Source organism: Fukomys damarensis, unplaced genomic scaffold (genome assembly GCF_012274545.1).
Source record: "Fukomys damarensis isolate Sample0158 unplaced genomic scaffold, DMR_v1.0_HiC HiC_scaffold_28, whole genome shotgun sequence".
NCBI classification, from domain to species: Eukaryota; Metazoa; Chordata; class Mammalia; order Rodentia; family Bathyergidae; genus Fukomys; species Fukomys damarensis.
Window position 1 is genome coordinate 1,865,590 of NW_022900940.1, and position 12,765 is coordinate 1,878,354.

A 12,765-nucleotide genomic window follows, 5' to 3' on the forward strand; every position below is an offset into this window, starting at 1 on the left:
TTTAGCTGTGCCATTCTTAAGCCAGTAGGACTGCAGGAGCACTCAGCTAGCTGGCTTCTAGAATTTCCTTAAAAGAGGTCTCTTAGGCCTGGAATACTACTAGGGATTCACTGCATTTAAGAAAATGAAGGGGGAAATGAGACCAACTTGAACTTTACATTTCTTGGCTCTCATTTCCCAATTCCCAAATCACAGGAGTATAAAACAAAAATGACCCCTTTTTATACAAAGGTTGGATTAACTAGCCTGGACTGGGTATACTGCTACAGTTCACTTCCCCGGGTTTAGTAATGTCACTGGAGTTTCACCATAAAAACCTATTTTGATAGTTTTTGAAAATGAAACCAATTTTCTATTTTTTAAAATCTAAGTTGTTCTCCACCTCTATATTTGGCCATCTGAAAACTACAAATGACTACAAATCCTCTATTCTTTATTTCTGGTAGTAAACAACTACTCTCTGAGGCTGCAGAAGAATGCAAATGAAAATCCTTCTGTGGCCCAGACCTACACCATCCAATACTGCAGTCACTTACCATCAGTGACTCTTGTGCACCCGCAATGTGACTAGTAAGCAATAAGATTGTTACAGGTTCAAAATACTAATCAAATTTGTGAAAATAACAGCAAAACATGTCCTACTAATAAAAGGTGAAATGTATTATTAAAGTTACTTTCACCTATTTCTTTTTGTTTTTCTTAATACGATTACCAGAAATTTTAAAAAATATGTTTGTGGCTCATATTCTTTTTCTATTGGACACTGATGGTCCAGGATGACAATAAGAAAAGCAGACAACAAGCTTAATTCTTCATGTCTCAGTCTATATCTAGAGATATTAACTATAATTTCTACTGTCACGATGTACAGTTTCCTTGAAAGTGTCACAGCAGCACTGGGAGAGAAATGGTATTAGCTTTGGTCCATAGATAAGAAAAGAAGAGCCTTATACAAAGTTACAGATCTGATAAAGGGAGGAAAAAAACAAACAGTGAACCAGAATCATTTTGACTTTAAAATATATGTCGTTCTTGCTCTCCTCCAGTCACAGGAACTCCTCTCTGCTTCTGAGAAGCTTAAGAAAGGGTGTCAATCACTATGCCTGACCTGCCCCAGTGGATTCTCTATACCCTCATTCCTGTTTCTTACAGCCACTAACCAGAGCCAAGAGAAGTGGGTGAATGGAGGCTGAAAACTCAGAGACATTACCGTGGAGTGACATCCATGTACTGCTACCTCGTGAAAGAATCTTCAACTCTTTTTTTTTTTGCATATTCCAAGTTCTCCCCTGAATCTATCCCCACTGGTATAATCCCCAACAGAAGAACTAAACTACAGTAGTAGGAAACCACTGCCTATGAACGCACTCATTTGAGCAAGCACATTCCCTTCACTTGTCGTGACTTCACTTACTTAGTCTCTTAGCAGCCTCCAGAGCTTCATTTGCAGTGTTTGCTACAAAGAATCTCTGAACTCTAACTCCGTTGTCAGACATCAGTTTCTTGCTCTGGTATTCCTGCAGGTTGAGCCATCTTCTGGAGGGGCACTGAACTGCCTAGAGAAATTGAGGGGGAGATGTACAACAAAAATTAATAACAAGAAAAATAACAGTCACTCTGTAAGGCTAGTCTTACGGGCACCATCAAAGAGGAATTAGGAAAACAAAAATGTATCTAGGCAAATTTTTCATGATTATTTTTAATCAAGTGTTCAAAACAACCACATATACAAATACATGCAATTTTTAAAAAATGGTAATGATGGAATGAGATCTATGATCTAGTTAATAGGAACAAACCCATGCAAGTTTCCTTCTTTTGCCATTGTACAATTATATAAGATGGCAAAGCAAGGGGAAGCTGGGCAACGGATACATGGATTCTTCTGCAACTTTCTGTGAGTCTGGAAGTATTTATAAATTACTTTTAAAAGTTATTAAAAGTCCTATCACCACGGTGGTGAATCTATGGCACGAGTGCTGCAGCGAGTTGTCTGTTATCACTGAAAGCTCTAAAAGGTTCACCATCACTTTACGATCTATAGCCTATGCCTCCGTGACATGCACCACTCACACCCCAAATAGTCATACACATATTATTTCTTTAGTAATTGCATGCACATCATTAACCATTAGAAAGTACCTCAGGAATTTTTCTTTCCATTCCTTTATTTATTTATTTATTTTTATTTTTTTGGTGCTGAGGATTGAACCCAGTGCCGCTTGCATGTGAGCAAACTCTCTACCACTGAGCTACATTCCCAGCCTTCTAAATTTTATTTTAAAGCAGGGTCTTGCTAAATTGCCCAACCTGGCCCCAAACCCACAGTCCTCCTGCCTCGACTTACTGAACACATAAGATTACATATAATCAGGTGCCACCAGATGGCTGAGGAAAACCTTTTTAACTCTCAAGATCACTGGGCCAGAAACTAGTTCTTAGTTTTTGATGGAGCCTAGATACAGTCATTTTGATTTTAATAAGATTATCTCTTTAATTTACCAATGCTGAGTACAACAATATACTCTATTAATTAAACTAGTTACTATACAGCAACAAGTGCATTACAATAGTCTTGCTTAAGTTTCAAGTTGAAATCGTTTTATAATATGCACTATCAATTAGTTTATAATAGACAATGAAAGAACACAGCCAAAACACAGAATAACAAACAGATAAATCCTGGTTCCAATAGCATAGCATTCCTTATCAAATCTATAAACCCTATTTGTAAATGAAAAAAAAAAAATCACAGGAAGGGCCAGGGATTTAGCTCAGTGGTTCGCCTGTCTCACAAGCACAACGACCTGAGTTCGATGGCTGGTACCAAAAAACTAAATAAATAAAAATCACAGGAGGAAAAATGAATACACTTAACTATACTTCTTTCCAGAAACTTTCAAAAAGTTGGAAGATAACACCATTAATGCAAACTAAAAAAAAAAAAAAATCGCCAGAGTGGATCCTAAGACTGGCCAGAATGTGAAAATCCCACAATACAGGCCCTAGAAACTTCTGTCATGGCCTTGGGAGATGCCTAAGGTAGAATCAGGCAGACCACCCTGCATTAAGTCTCAAAGTTGAAACACTAGCTTTCAGAACCTCCAAGGCAAGCTTAAAATGTCATTTTCTTGGGCTGGGGATGTAACTCAGTGGCACCACACCTGCCTGGCAAGTGAAAGGTCCTGAGCTCAATTCCCTTTACCAAAAAAAAAAAAAAAAAAGTCATTTTTCTTCTGGAATCTCCAAGCTACAATAATACTAGTGAGCTCTTTTTGACAAGAGGGATTCAAAGAGGCTCCAGAACCCTACAACTAGAACCATAATACTACCCTCTACTCAAGGGCATAGGATGTCAGAGTGTGTCACACACTTTTTTGTATCTTTAAGAATTAGAGTACAATGGTACTTGGCATATAGAAAATACTAAATAAAATATTAGTTGACCAAGTGAATAAACCCTGACTTTTATCCCCTGATGCAAACCATTCTTCATTCCCAAAAAATAACCACCACTAAAAATACAAAAATACAACTTAGTACTTAAGGTCGAAACTAGATATGATTTATGTGTATTTGTGAAAAATTCAATCTTGACATGATCAAAGCTAAATATACCTCTTCTGGTCCTTCTAAATATTGGTAATACTGTTTCTAATAATGAAGTTGACTATAGTTCTTTAGAAGTAAACAATTCTGGGATAAAAACAAGCTGCCAGAAAAGCAAGGCTCACATCATTTATCATATATTACTACTCAACTATATATTATGTTAATCTTACTTTAAATGTTTAAATTCTTAATGGAACGTTACAAAAACACAGAATTTCATAAATGAACATTCAGCAGCCTTAATACTCTTCAGAGCCTGCCATATAACAGTGCAAGAAAAATACAAGTTTAAGATATTTAATAAAACTGTAATGAAAGAAAACATTAAATGTTACATATGTGCCATTATCTGGGACTATTTAAAAAAGCAAATGGGAAGAAGCAACGGATTAAGTCTGCTGATGAACCAATATACAGCCATCAACCAAAGGAAAAATTATAGTTTTCAAAGCAAATGTGAGAGACACTAAAAACAGCCACAATGTGATCATGGTCAATCCTTTTCATCAGAGTATTCTCAGTATTAATTCTGGGTATGGTAATGCAATCTGCTGCAAACTAATTGCAATTGATCTAGTGATCAGCTTTATAGACATGTAATACATATTGACTGCTTCCACACTGACTGAAATGAAAAAGTCAGCTCAAAGTTCAATGTTCTCAAACTGAAAACCAAGACAGTGAGTACACTTCCAGAGCCAGTGCTGAAAAGCCAAACTATAACTTCACAAAGTAATTTTCTCATACTATCATCATGTATTGGTTTTCAACGCACAACTTGGAAGAATGCAGTCACTGACTAAGTCTAAAGTTCATTACATCACCTCCACTTATAAAGAATTTATGTTAAGTCCAGAAATGAACAACTTATATTTACTTTTGCATTTTCAGGAGAGGAGAAAAAAGATGAGAAACAATCTACTAAACAAACGAATGCTGAAAATGTAGCTAACATAAACTGCTAAATATTAAAAGTAATAACTATCTGCTATAAATTGTACTAGACAGTATACTAAGCATTCATGTTATCTGATGGTTAAACACTCATTTAAAGTCAAATTAGTGTCATTAGTCCAAATATTCCCCTAATGGTTAAACAATTGTGAAAAATCAAATCTTACTTTCTCTGTACCTGTCATTAGTGCAAAACTATAAATATTCCCAATCTTCCTCTGCCTTAGCTAAAATTATCTGAGGCCAAATAACTAGTTTCAACCAGAAAGTTGTGAGAACACATGACGTGACATATCCAGGTGAACATTAAATCACCATGATTCCCATCCAATCCAAGTCCCCCCCCACAAAGGGAATGTCATATTCAAGATGGCAGGCTAGGAGCCTGAGGGAGAACAGAAACATCCCAAGTGCCCAAAAAGATGTGTAGAGAAAATAAACCTTTGTGGATTTTTAGCCCCTGAGATTCTGGAGGTTTTACTATTGCATAACCTAGCCAGTGGCACATGTATGGCATTCCCATCAGGTAGCATGGGACAGTCCCACTGGGTGGTAAAAGTCACCCATGTATGCTGTGTTGTGAATGTATTAATTCAGTTGGCCAAGATCACAGACTCCAGAAAAACAGAGGTTCTTTGACAAATGATACTGATCAACTGTCTAACACCGTTGGTGTGTGCATTTTGGCTCCACATTCCTAGAAGCCTCTTGGTGACATAAATTGAGGTTAAAATGAGTAAGATTATGTCCCTGTCTTCAAAAGACTAAAAATCTGCCAGGAATAGAACTTGCATGAAATGTCAGCACAGCACACATAAGGAAAAATAAAACTCCTCCAGGCTATGGGAGACAGGGAGATAGAGATATGAGTAAGTGTTATCCTGAGAAATACAAGAATGTTACAAGAAACTTTGAACTCCTAAGAAGAGCTACCTGTTAAGACCCCGGAACAGTATCTTCACAGTAAGAGAAGCTAGGAGGAACCTCTGAAGTCAGCCGTGAACTCTGGGATATAAGTGCTCAAAGGAAGTTTAAAGATCATTGGATTTAGTGCCTTTTGATTGTTCCTGCCAGTTAGTTTCCCCAAAGGGGAATACAGTCTATGACTTCCCATAAATAGCCTCAAACTGCAAATAAATTAAACTCTGTACATCACTCTTTTTTCCTATATAGATGTACCTAAGATAAAGTTTAATTTATAAATTAGAGTAAAACCATAATAACAAAACAATAATTATAATAATATATTGCAATAAACAGTATTTGAAACATGATTATTTCTAGCATTTTCTAGTTAGTGGTTTTGGACCACAGTTAATTACAGAAAGTAAAAATAGGCAAGGATCCACCCTAATATCTGCTGGCTTGAGGGCAGATCCATTCCCAACACTTCTTTGCAACCATCTTCTACCCTGAGAGGGGTCAGCAGTGGTAAGATGCCAGACTCTGATGCTGTCTTTCCAACCGGGACAGCATTTCCAGCAGTGACTACATCTCCTCTGGAACTCCACGTCGGCCTTCATGCTGTCACACTGGCTTCCTCCATCTCCACCCCAATTGCTGCTTCTTCCCACTGGCCTGGACTTTGGTAACATCGCCTTCTTCCTCGCCTAGGACTTACACCAGGTGCCTGCAGTTGTCAATCTGCGATGCCTTCCCAGACCCTTTGCTGCCAACAGCTCCAACAACTTTTGCAACTCATTTTCTTCTCCTTAAAAATCTCGTATGTAGTCTCTAAAGTGTCCTGATTAGACCATGACTAACACAGCACTTTGAGAGCCTTAAGAGGAAGGGGAATGGCGGCTCTATTTTTAGGAAGGGGACTTTGGGATCCTATGCTACAGAAGTTTCCCAATGGCGTCTTTCATACAGTTGGATTCCAAGGTATAAAAGATCCACTGGGATCCAACTTCCTCTTACAATTAGAAACCTTAACAGAGAAGCGGCTTGCCTGAGGCTCCTATAAGGAGACAAAGTCAGACCTAAACCTGACAGTTTCCTACTTTCTGTCCTTTGATATGGCTTCTAGCAAAGTGTCCATCTTAAGAACTGTGTCACGTTCTCAAAACTAGAGGGTGGGGGAGGTAGGATTAGCTCCCTCTGGGTTTGCACAATGACCCTTGCACTCTCCCTGCTGCTTTCTTTGACAGACCAAGCATTTCTAAGCAAGGAGGGGAAGGGAAAAATACAACTTAAAAGAAAAGCAGCACATAAAGATTTAAGGGTCTATGGGAATGAAGGAGCAGAGGCAGAAGAAAAAGAATGAAAAATGAGGGGAAAGACAAAGAGAACCAAGAGATAAAAAGACAATGACTAAGCAGGCAAGAAAACTCAAAGGACAAAATTAGACAGCTACACAGAAAAAGAAAAATACGACACGACTGAGAAATCATTCTTCGCCCCATGGTTTTAAAATTAGAGGTGCAGAGACTACAGAAATAGCACCACAGGGCGGGGGGACGGGGGATCAATAAAGGGATCATAGAAAGAGATGTCATTGAGCCAGGCGCCCCCCGGAGGAGAATCTATGAACCACATCTCCTGCTCTGCACTGCCTCTTTTCTTCTTCCTGCCCTCCACTGAAGTTCTGCCTCACTCCTGAAGGCAGCATAATAGGGCCGAGATGTATTAAAAATCAAGAAATAGAAAAACAAACAGGAGAAGACACTGAGCCAAAAGGAATGAAGATGCAACTAGAGAGGGGAAAAGCAATGGAGGTTTGGTAGCATCCACAACACCACCCATCCAAATGGAAACAGACACAGCTGCCTGCAGGATGAAAAAACGGCACTGACACCTACTTCCTCTACCTGGAAAGTCCACATCTTGAGGTCTATCCAAACAAAATGTATCAGAGACAGAACTAAGATTCCTCTGTATGGCATTCACAGTAAAGGGTAAAAACTGAAAATCATCCAAATGCCCATATGGTCTCTGCATTATAATGGGTCTACTTAACAATTTCTCAACTTTATGATGGTGGAAAAACACCCTCATAAACACTGTTTTGTTTTGTTTTGTTTTGTTTTACTTTCAGTGCAGTAGTCTATATATTACATGAGATATTTTATAAAATAGACTGTATTTGATGAATCTGTTCAAATGTAGGCTAATGTAAGTGTTCTGAGCATGCTTACAGTAAACTACATTGAGCTATGCTTTCTGATTTATAATTCCAACTTATGATAGGTTTATAAGGATGTAACTCCACTCTAATTCAAAGAACATATGTATATGAAGCATTTAAAATATCTGTGACAACCTATTACCCATGTGTTCCCTACATCGCTCAGTTCTCTTGTAGCTAGTGTGACAAAACTTTTAAAGACCATGTACAACCTTCCAGAGCCTTTTTGGTTGACTGCAGTGACCTGGAAGCCACATGTGGAGAAGGTAAAATGCCAAGGCCAAAAGTTGCCTGGATCACTGACTTACTACAGGGAGAACAGCTGCCTTGGGGTCATCTAACCAAAATTTACATGAATGAAAAACAAATCCTTGGAAGTAACTTAAGTCTGAATAAGCTAACACTGGTTATTCTCTAAGCACAGTACTAAAAGAAGTCAGACTTACTAAAGAAAATCAGCATGTTACAGAATATGTACAGAATAACATTTATAACTTAGACACATGTCCACAAACAAAGCAATACTCTCTCTTTGAAGGACAGATATATGCATAAATACATATATCATAAGTCTAGAGATGATGTTCACCAAACTAATCCAGGAAACATGGGGAGAGAACGACAAGGTGGTGGTGAAAAAATTTTTAATCTATAATTTTTAATTTTTTCAATCATTTATTATTAATGAATTCACTTATGACTTTGTAAAAGGAAATGCAATCTACTTAAAACTAAGCTTGACAGGAAGTATTTAAACCTAGGTTTGTCACTCACTGTGTAGCCTTCAGTCTTAACTTGTCTGGGGAAAAAAAGGGACTGTACCCTTAAACTTAGTAGGGGGTCTTCAAATGCAGGATGAAACGAAGGTAGAAGAGCAAAAGCTATGCTGTCTGTTACATGTAACTACCACCTCTCATAGAATCTCCTGCTGTTAGATATGAAGAGGCTCTTAAACCTCAATTCAAGTTCTCAACAGCAATGATGATACTGGAATACAAACAAGGAATTAGCTGTAAACTCGGAGGAAAATATATTTCCCTCTCATTACAGGCACCTAAGGAAAGCAGATGCTCAATGGGCTGTAGCAGGCCAAAAGTTAGTATGTGTCTGAAATACTTTAGTTTCTGCCACACTGTTCTGTATGCAAATAGCAGCTATAAAGCTACCTTGGTTCCATTTCCTAGGAGATACCAGGCCTCAAGTAAAACGCTGGTGAAAAGACAGGTATAACTCAATGTGTCTCAGTGTGAATGTCATAAAAGACCTGCTTGCTTAAAACAGGCTCTGATGAAGAAGCTACCTTAACTGTGCTGTCCTGTAAAAGAGATTTAGCGCAATACTGACTGTAAGAACACATTTCCGTTCAGGGTTTAATGTGACAATGCCAGCATGCTAATTTCTCCTGCAGCATGAAAACATTCTAAGAAGTAGAAAAGCAACCATGGTGATTAGAAGCCCAAGCCTACAAAGGGAAAATAAAACATCACACTGAGAAGAAAAAGTGAGGCATGGTACCAACACTAATATTTTTACTCTATGTTTGGGCTAAAGCTCAGGGTCTTCATCTCATGTCACCTTTGCAAAGAAATCAACCCTCTTCTCTAGAACTGTAGCACTCTTTTTTTTTGTTTGTTTGTTTGTTTTTGGTACGAGGAATTGAACTCAGATCCTTGTACTTGCGAGGCAGGCACCGGAACCACTGAGCCAAATCCCCGGCCCTAGAACTGTAGCATTCTTAACCGCTCCCCATATTCAGGTTATCTATGCTGTAAGCAAATTAGTCAACCAATTAATTAGCCCCTGTGGCTAAGTTCTTAAACTCCAGCAGGAGTACAGAAGAATCCTACCTACCCTATGGACAAGAGAAATGGCAGCTAACGTGAATGTCCTCATTTATAAAATGAGTAGTACTAAGAGGCTTATCCTCATAGGTGGTTGTGAGGATTACATTAATATATACAAATCAATCAGTGTTAATGGTGCCCACGGTAAGTACAGTGCTAAGAAAATGTTAGCTACTATTATTTAATGCAGAAATATGACAGAGGAGAAAAGTGCAACAAGTGGACACTCTCTAGAATCACAATAAAAATCGTAGGTGAATATATAAATGATGAAAAAGAGAAATGCCCACATTACAGTGCTGTTCATTTTAAATGCTTTTGAGGAGGTATTTTTAAACTCTAATTGTGAAAACCTGAGTCACTGACAATCACAAAAAGAGAACAGTAATATACAACAGGAAGAACCAGAAAAACCTCATGATAGGTAAGCATCTTAAAATGTGTTTCTTGTGCTGAGGAAATTCACCTTTCATCTCATTTAAGTTCAGATTTTCCTATGTCACAGAAGAGGCTGTTTTAAAGTCAAAATAGTTAACTTGTCTAGGCCACTCTGGTGTTTAAGTGAAAGTTAAGATTTGAATCTAAGTTCCCTGCCTAAAATTCATGGCCCTTCCATGATTACAACCGATACCTGTTGACAATAAAAAAAGACCTCTAATTACCACAGGCAAAACATACACTGTTAACTTCTAACCTAAAAATACTGTTTTCCATTTTAAAGCTTGGGAAATAAAGCAGCTAACAAATTGGGAACAATAATATTGATGATATGGTACATGAAAAGAGTGTTAATGGGATGTGAAATTTGATTAGAATAGATGACTAAGGAAGAAAAGTACTTTAAAGTTAAGAGTATACATCTTTGAGCTCTTCTTTAAAGGAAATTAGACTAGAACCAGAGCAACAGTCTGTACTTAATAAGCAACATTGCTGTACTTAATGTATATCTGTGATGGCATCAAGCCTCCCAGTCTAAGGCCCTCAAGTAGTAAGGCAGATAGCATCTGTTTCACAGCATAATAAAATAAAATAATATGTCCAACCATTAGGGAACTGAAAGTTGAGCTTTTGGTCTATTCAGAAATTGGACCACAGAATATTCTCATTTTATAAGTAACTGTTCTTGGGATTAGCCAGTGGTCTTGAACTTTTAAACTGATCAAACATTAGAGAACATTCCTGATACCTTGAAATTTCAGAAATTGAGCTGTGCACTTGAATATAACCTCATTTAATTTTCCTACAAGAATAAACACTAGCAAAAGTCCATTTGAAAAAAAAAAAAAAAAGAAGTCCATTTTACAGAAGAACAAAATAAGACTCAGGGAAGCTCATCTGCTCAGGGTAAAGAGGCTGGTTAGCAGCAGAATATGCTTCAGTGAAACTGATGGTAAATGCATCCTGGTGCACAAAAGTGGGTCCTCAGTCGTGAAACCCAAAGACTGGGAGGAGAAAGAGGGTCTGGTTTACAGATTTCACTGCAGGAAGGCACAAAGCTATAACCTATCTGAGGTATGGGGGCAAACTGGGAGCTCTGAATGAAAGAGAGGTTACTAGATGGGTTTCGCCAAACCAAAAGAATTAAGATTCTCAAAAGTATTATCTTGTTCATTTTATTTTGGGTCCAGTAGAAAAGCAATATATACTGTGGCGGGGGGGGGGAGTTTAAATGCAGCATAGAAATGTAAAACTCTCTGTACTCAGGACAAATGCCCAAAGGAGAGTTTGCTCCCCAACATCATGCTACTGTTCTGCTAGCAGCAAGAAAAGGAGGGAAAAAGGGGGGAATTTAGCTCAGTGGTGCCACTGCCTGCCCAGTACCCTCCCCCCAAATAAACAAAAGGAAGGGAGGGAAAAAATACAACTGTGATAAATATTAGCATATTAGCACAACAGCAGAAACAAATACATAAAAGGCTCCTTTCAAAATGATGCCTGCCTGTCCCCTACTAGAAGGGTGTGCAGGCTCTATCATGCCAAAGAAGAAAATCACCTAAATTTCACATTGTGAACAGAAGTGGGCATGACTGATTTGTAGATGAAGAAAACAAATTAAGGCTGCATAAACACATACTAGCGTTTAACACTGCTATGCTTTCAAGGTCCCCCTGAAAATCACGTTGATGTTTAATTCCTATTGTGAGCTATTAAGAGGTAGGACTAAGTGGGACCTTTAAGAAGTGATTAATTACTAAATGAATTAACCTATGCATGGATTAACAGATTAATGGGTTATCTCCAGAGTGAGTCTCCTTAAAAGCCAGCATAAGTCTGTCTCCTGGATATGCTAGTCTCGCCATGTGAAGCCTTGTGCTACCTCAGGACTCTGTAAGAGTTCCCACCTAACAAGAATGTCCTCACCAGCAGAGAAAGTCCCTTGACCTTGAGCTTCCCAGCCTCCAGAACAGTAAGAAATAAATGTCTTTTCCTTATAAATTACCTAGTGTAACATGTGCTATAGCAACAGAAATGAAGAAAAACTCCTTCTAAGGAAATGAGCAGAACCCATACTTGGTTCAGTCTTTTAAGTCTCCGCTGTGCATCTCGAATGTGGTGGCTACACCTATTAGTAAACACAGACAAGTTATTGGTCATCACAAAGTCTGTGCTCCATGAGGGGAGGCAGAGAAGAAAGACGTGAACACCTAAATGACTAGAGTAATTAGAGAGACAGGGAGGACCTCTATGCAGAGACCTGAGGACAGAAAGGAGGCAGACACGTAAAGATGCTCTGATGAGAAGCGTGGCAGAATGACAGGCCAGTATGTCCCAAGGTTCCAAGGCAGGAAGGGTCTGGGATGCCCAGAAATTTAAAAAGGGATGGTAAGAGATAAGCAGGAAAAGGTGAGCTTGTAGGCTGAGGATGTAGTATATACTGTCTTCACTCTGAGTTGTAAGCAGGAAAATGAGATCAAAATTAGATTTTGGAAAAGTCACTTTGCCTTCTGTTCAGAGATTGAAGCCACTTAAGAGAAAACCATGTTAAACCACACCAGGCCTAGCAACTTTTATATATAGAGGCCGGAGGAGTTGAAGGGAAGGCAGGGGAATGGGGAAAAAAATAAGAACAAAGGATGATTATGTAAAGGTACAGATTTTCAACAATTAATGTCATTACATTGTATACATTAAATTTACCAATAAAATTAATTAAAAAATAGTATAACTAAAAAAAAAAAAAATAGAGTATCTCTGTGGCCCCAAGATAGTCACAAGTAATATGCAAAT

General features: G+C 38.3%; 1 protein-coding gene across 1 annotated transcript in view; it reads right to left on the reverse strand.

Annotated features, from left to right (window-relative positions):
• Suclg2 (succinate-CoA ligase GDP-forming subunit beta) overlaps positions 1–12,765 on the reverse strand; it is a 243,642-nt gene that overhangs the window by 204,504 nt on the left and 26,373 nt on the right. The window contains exon 2 of the mRNA XM_019205106.2: positions 1,415–1,556. Coding sequence (XP_019060651.1) covers positions 1,415–1,496 — 82 coding nt within the window. The 5' untranslated portion in view covers positions 1,497–1,556. The remainder of the gene's footprint in view (positions 1–1,414; positions 1,557–12,765) is intronic.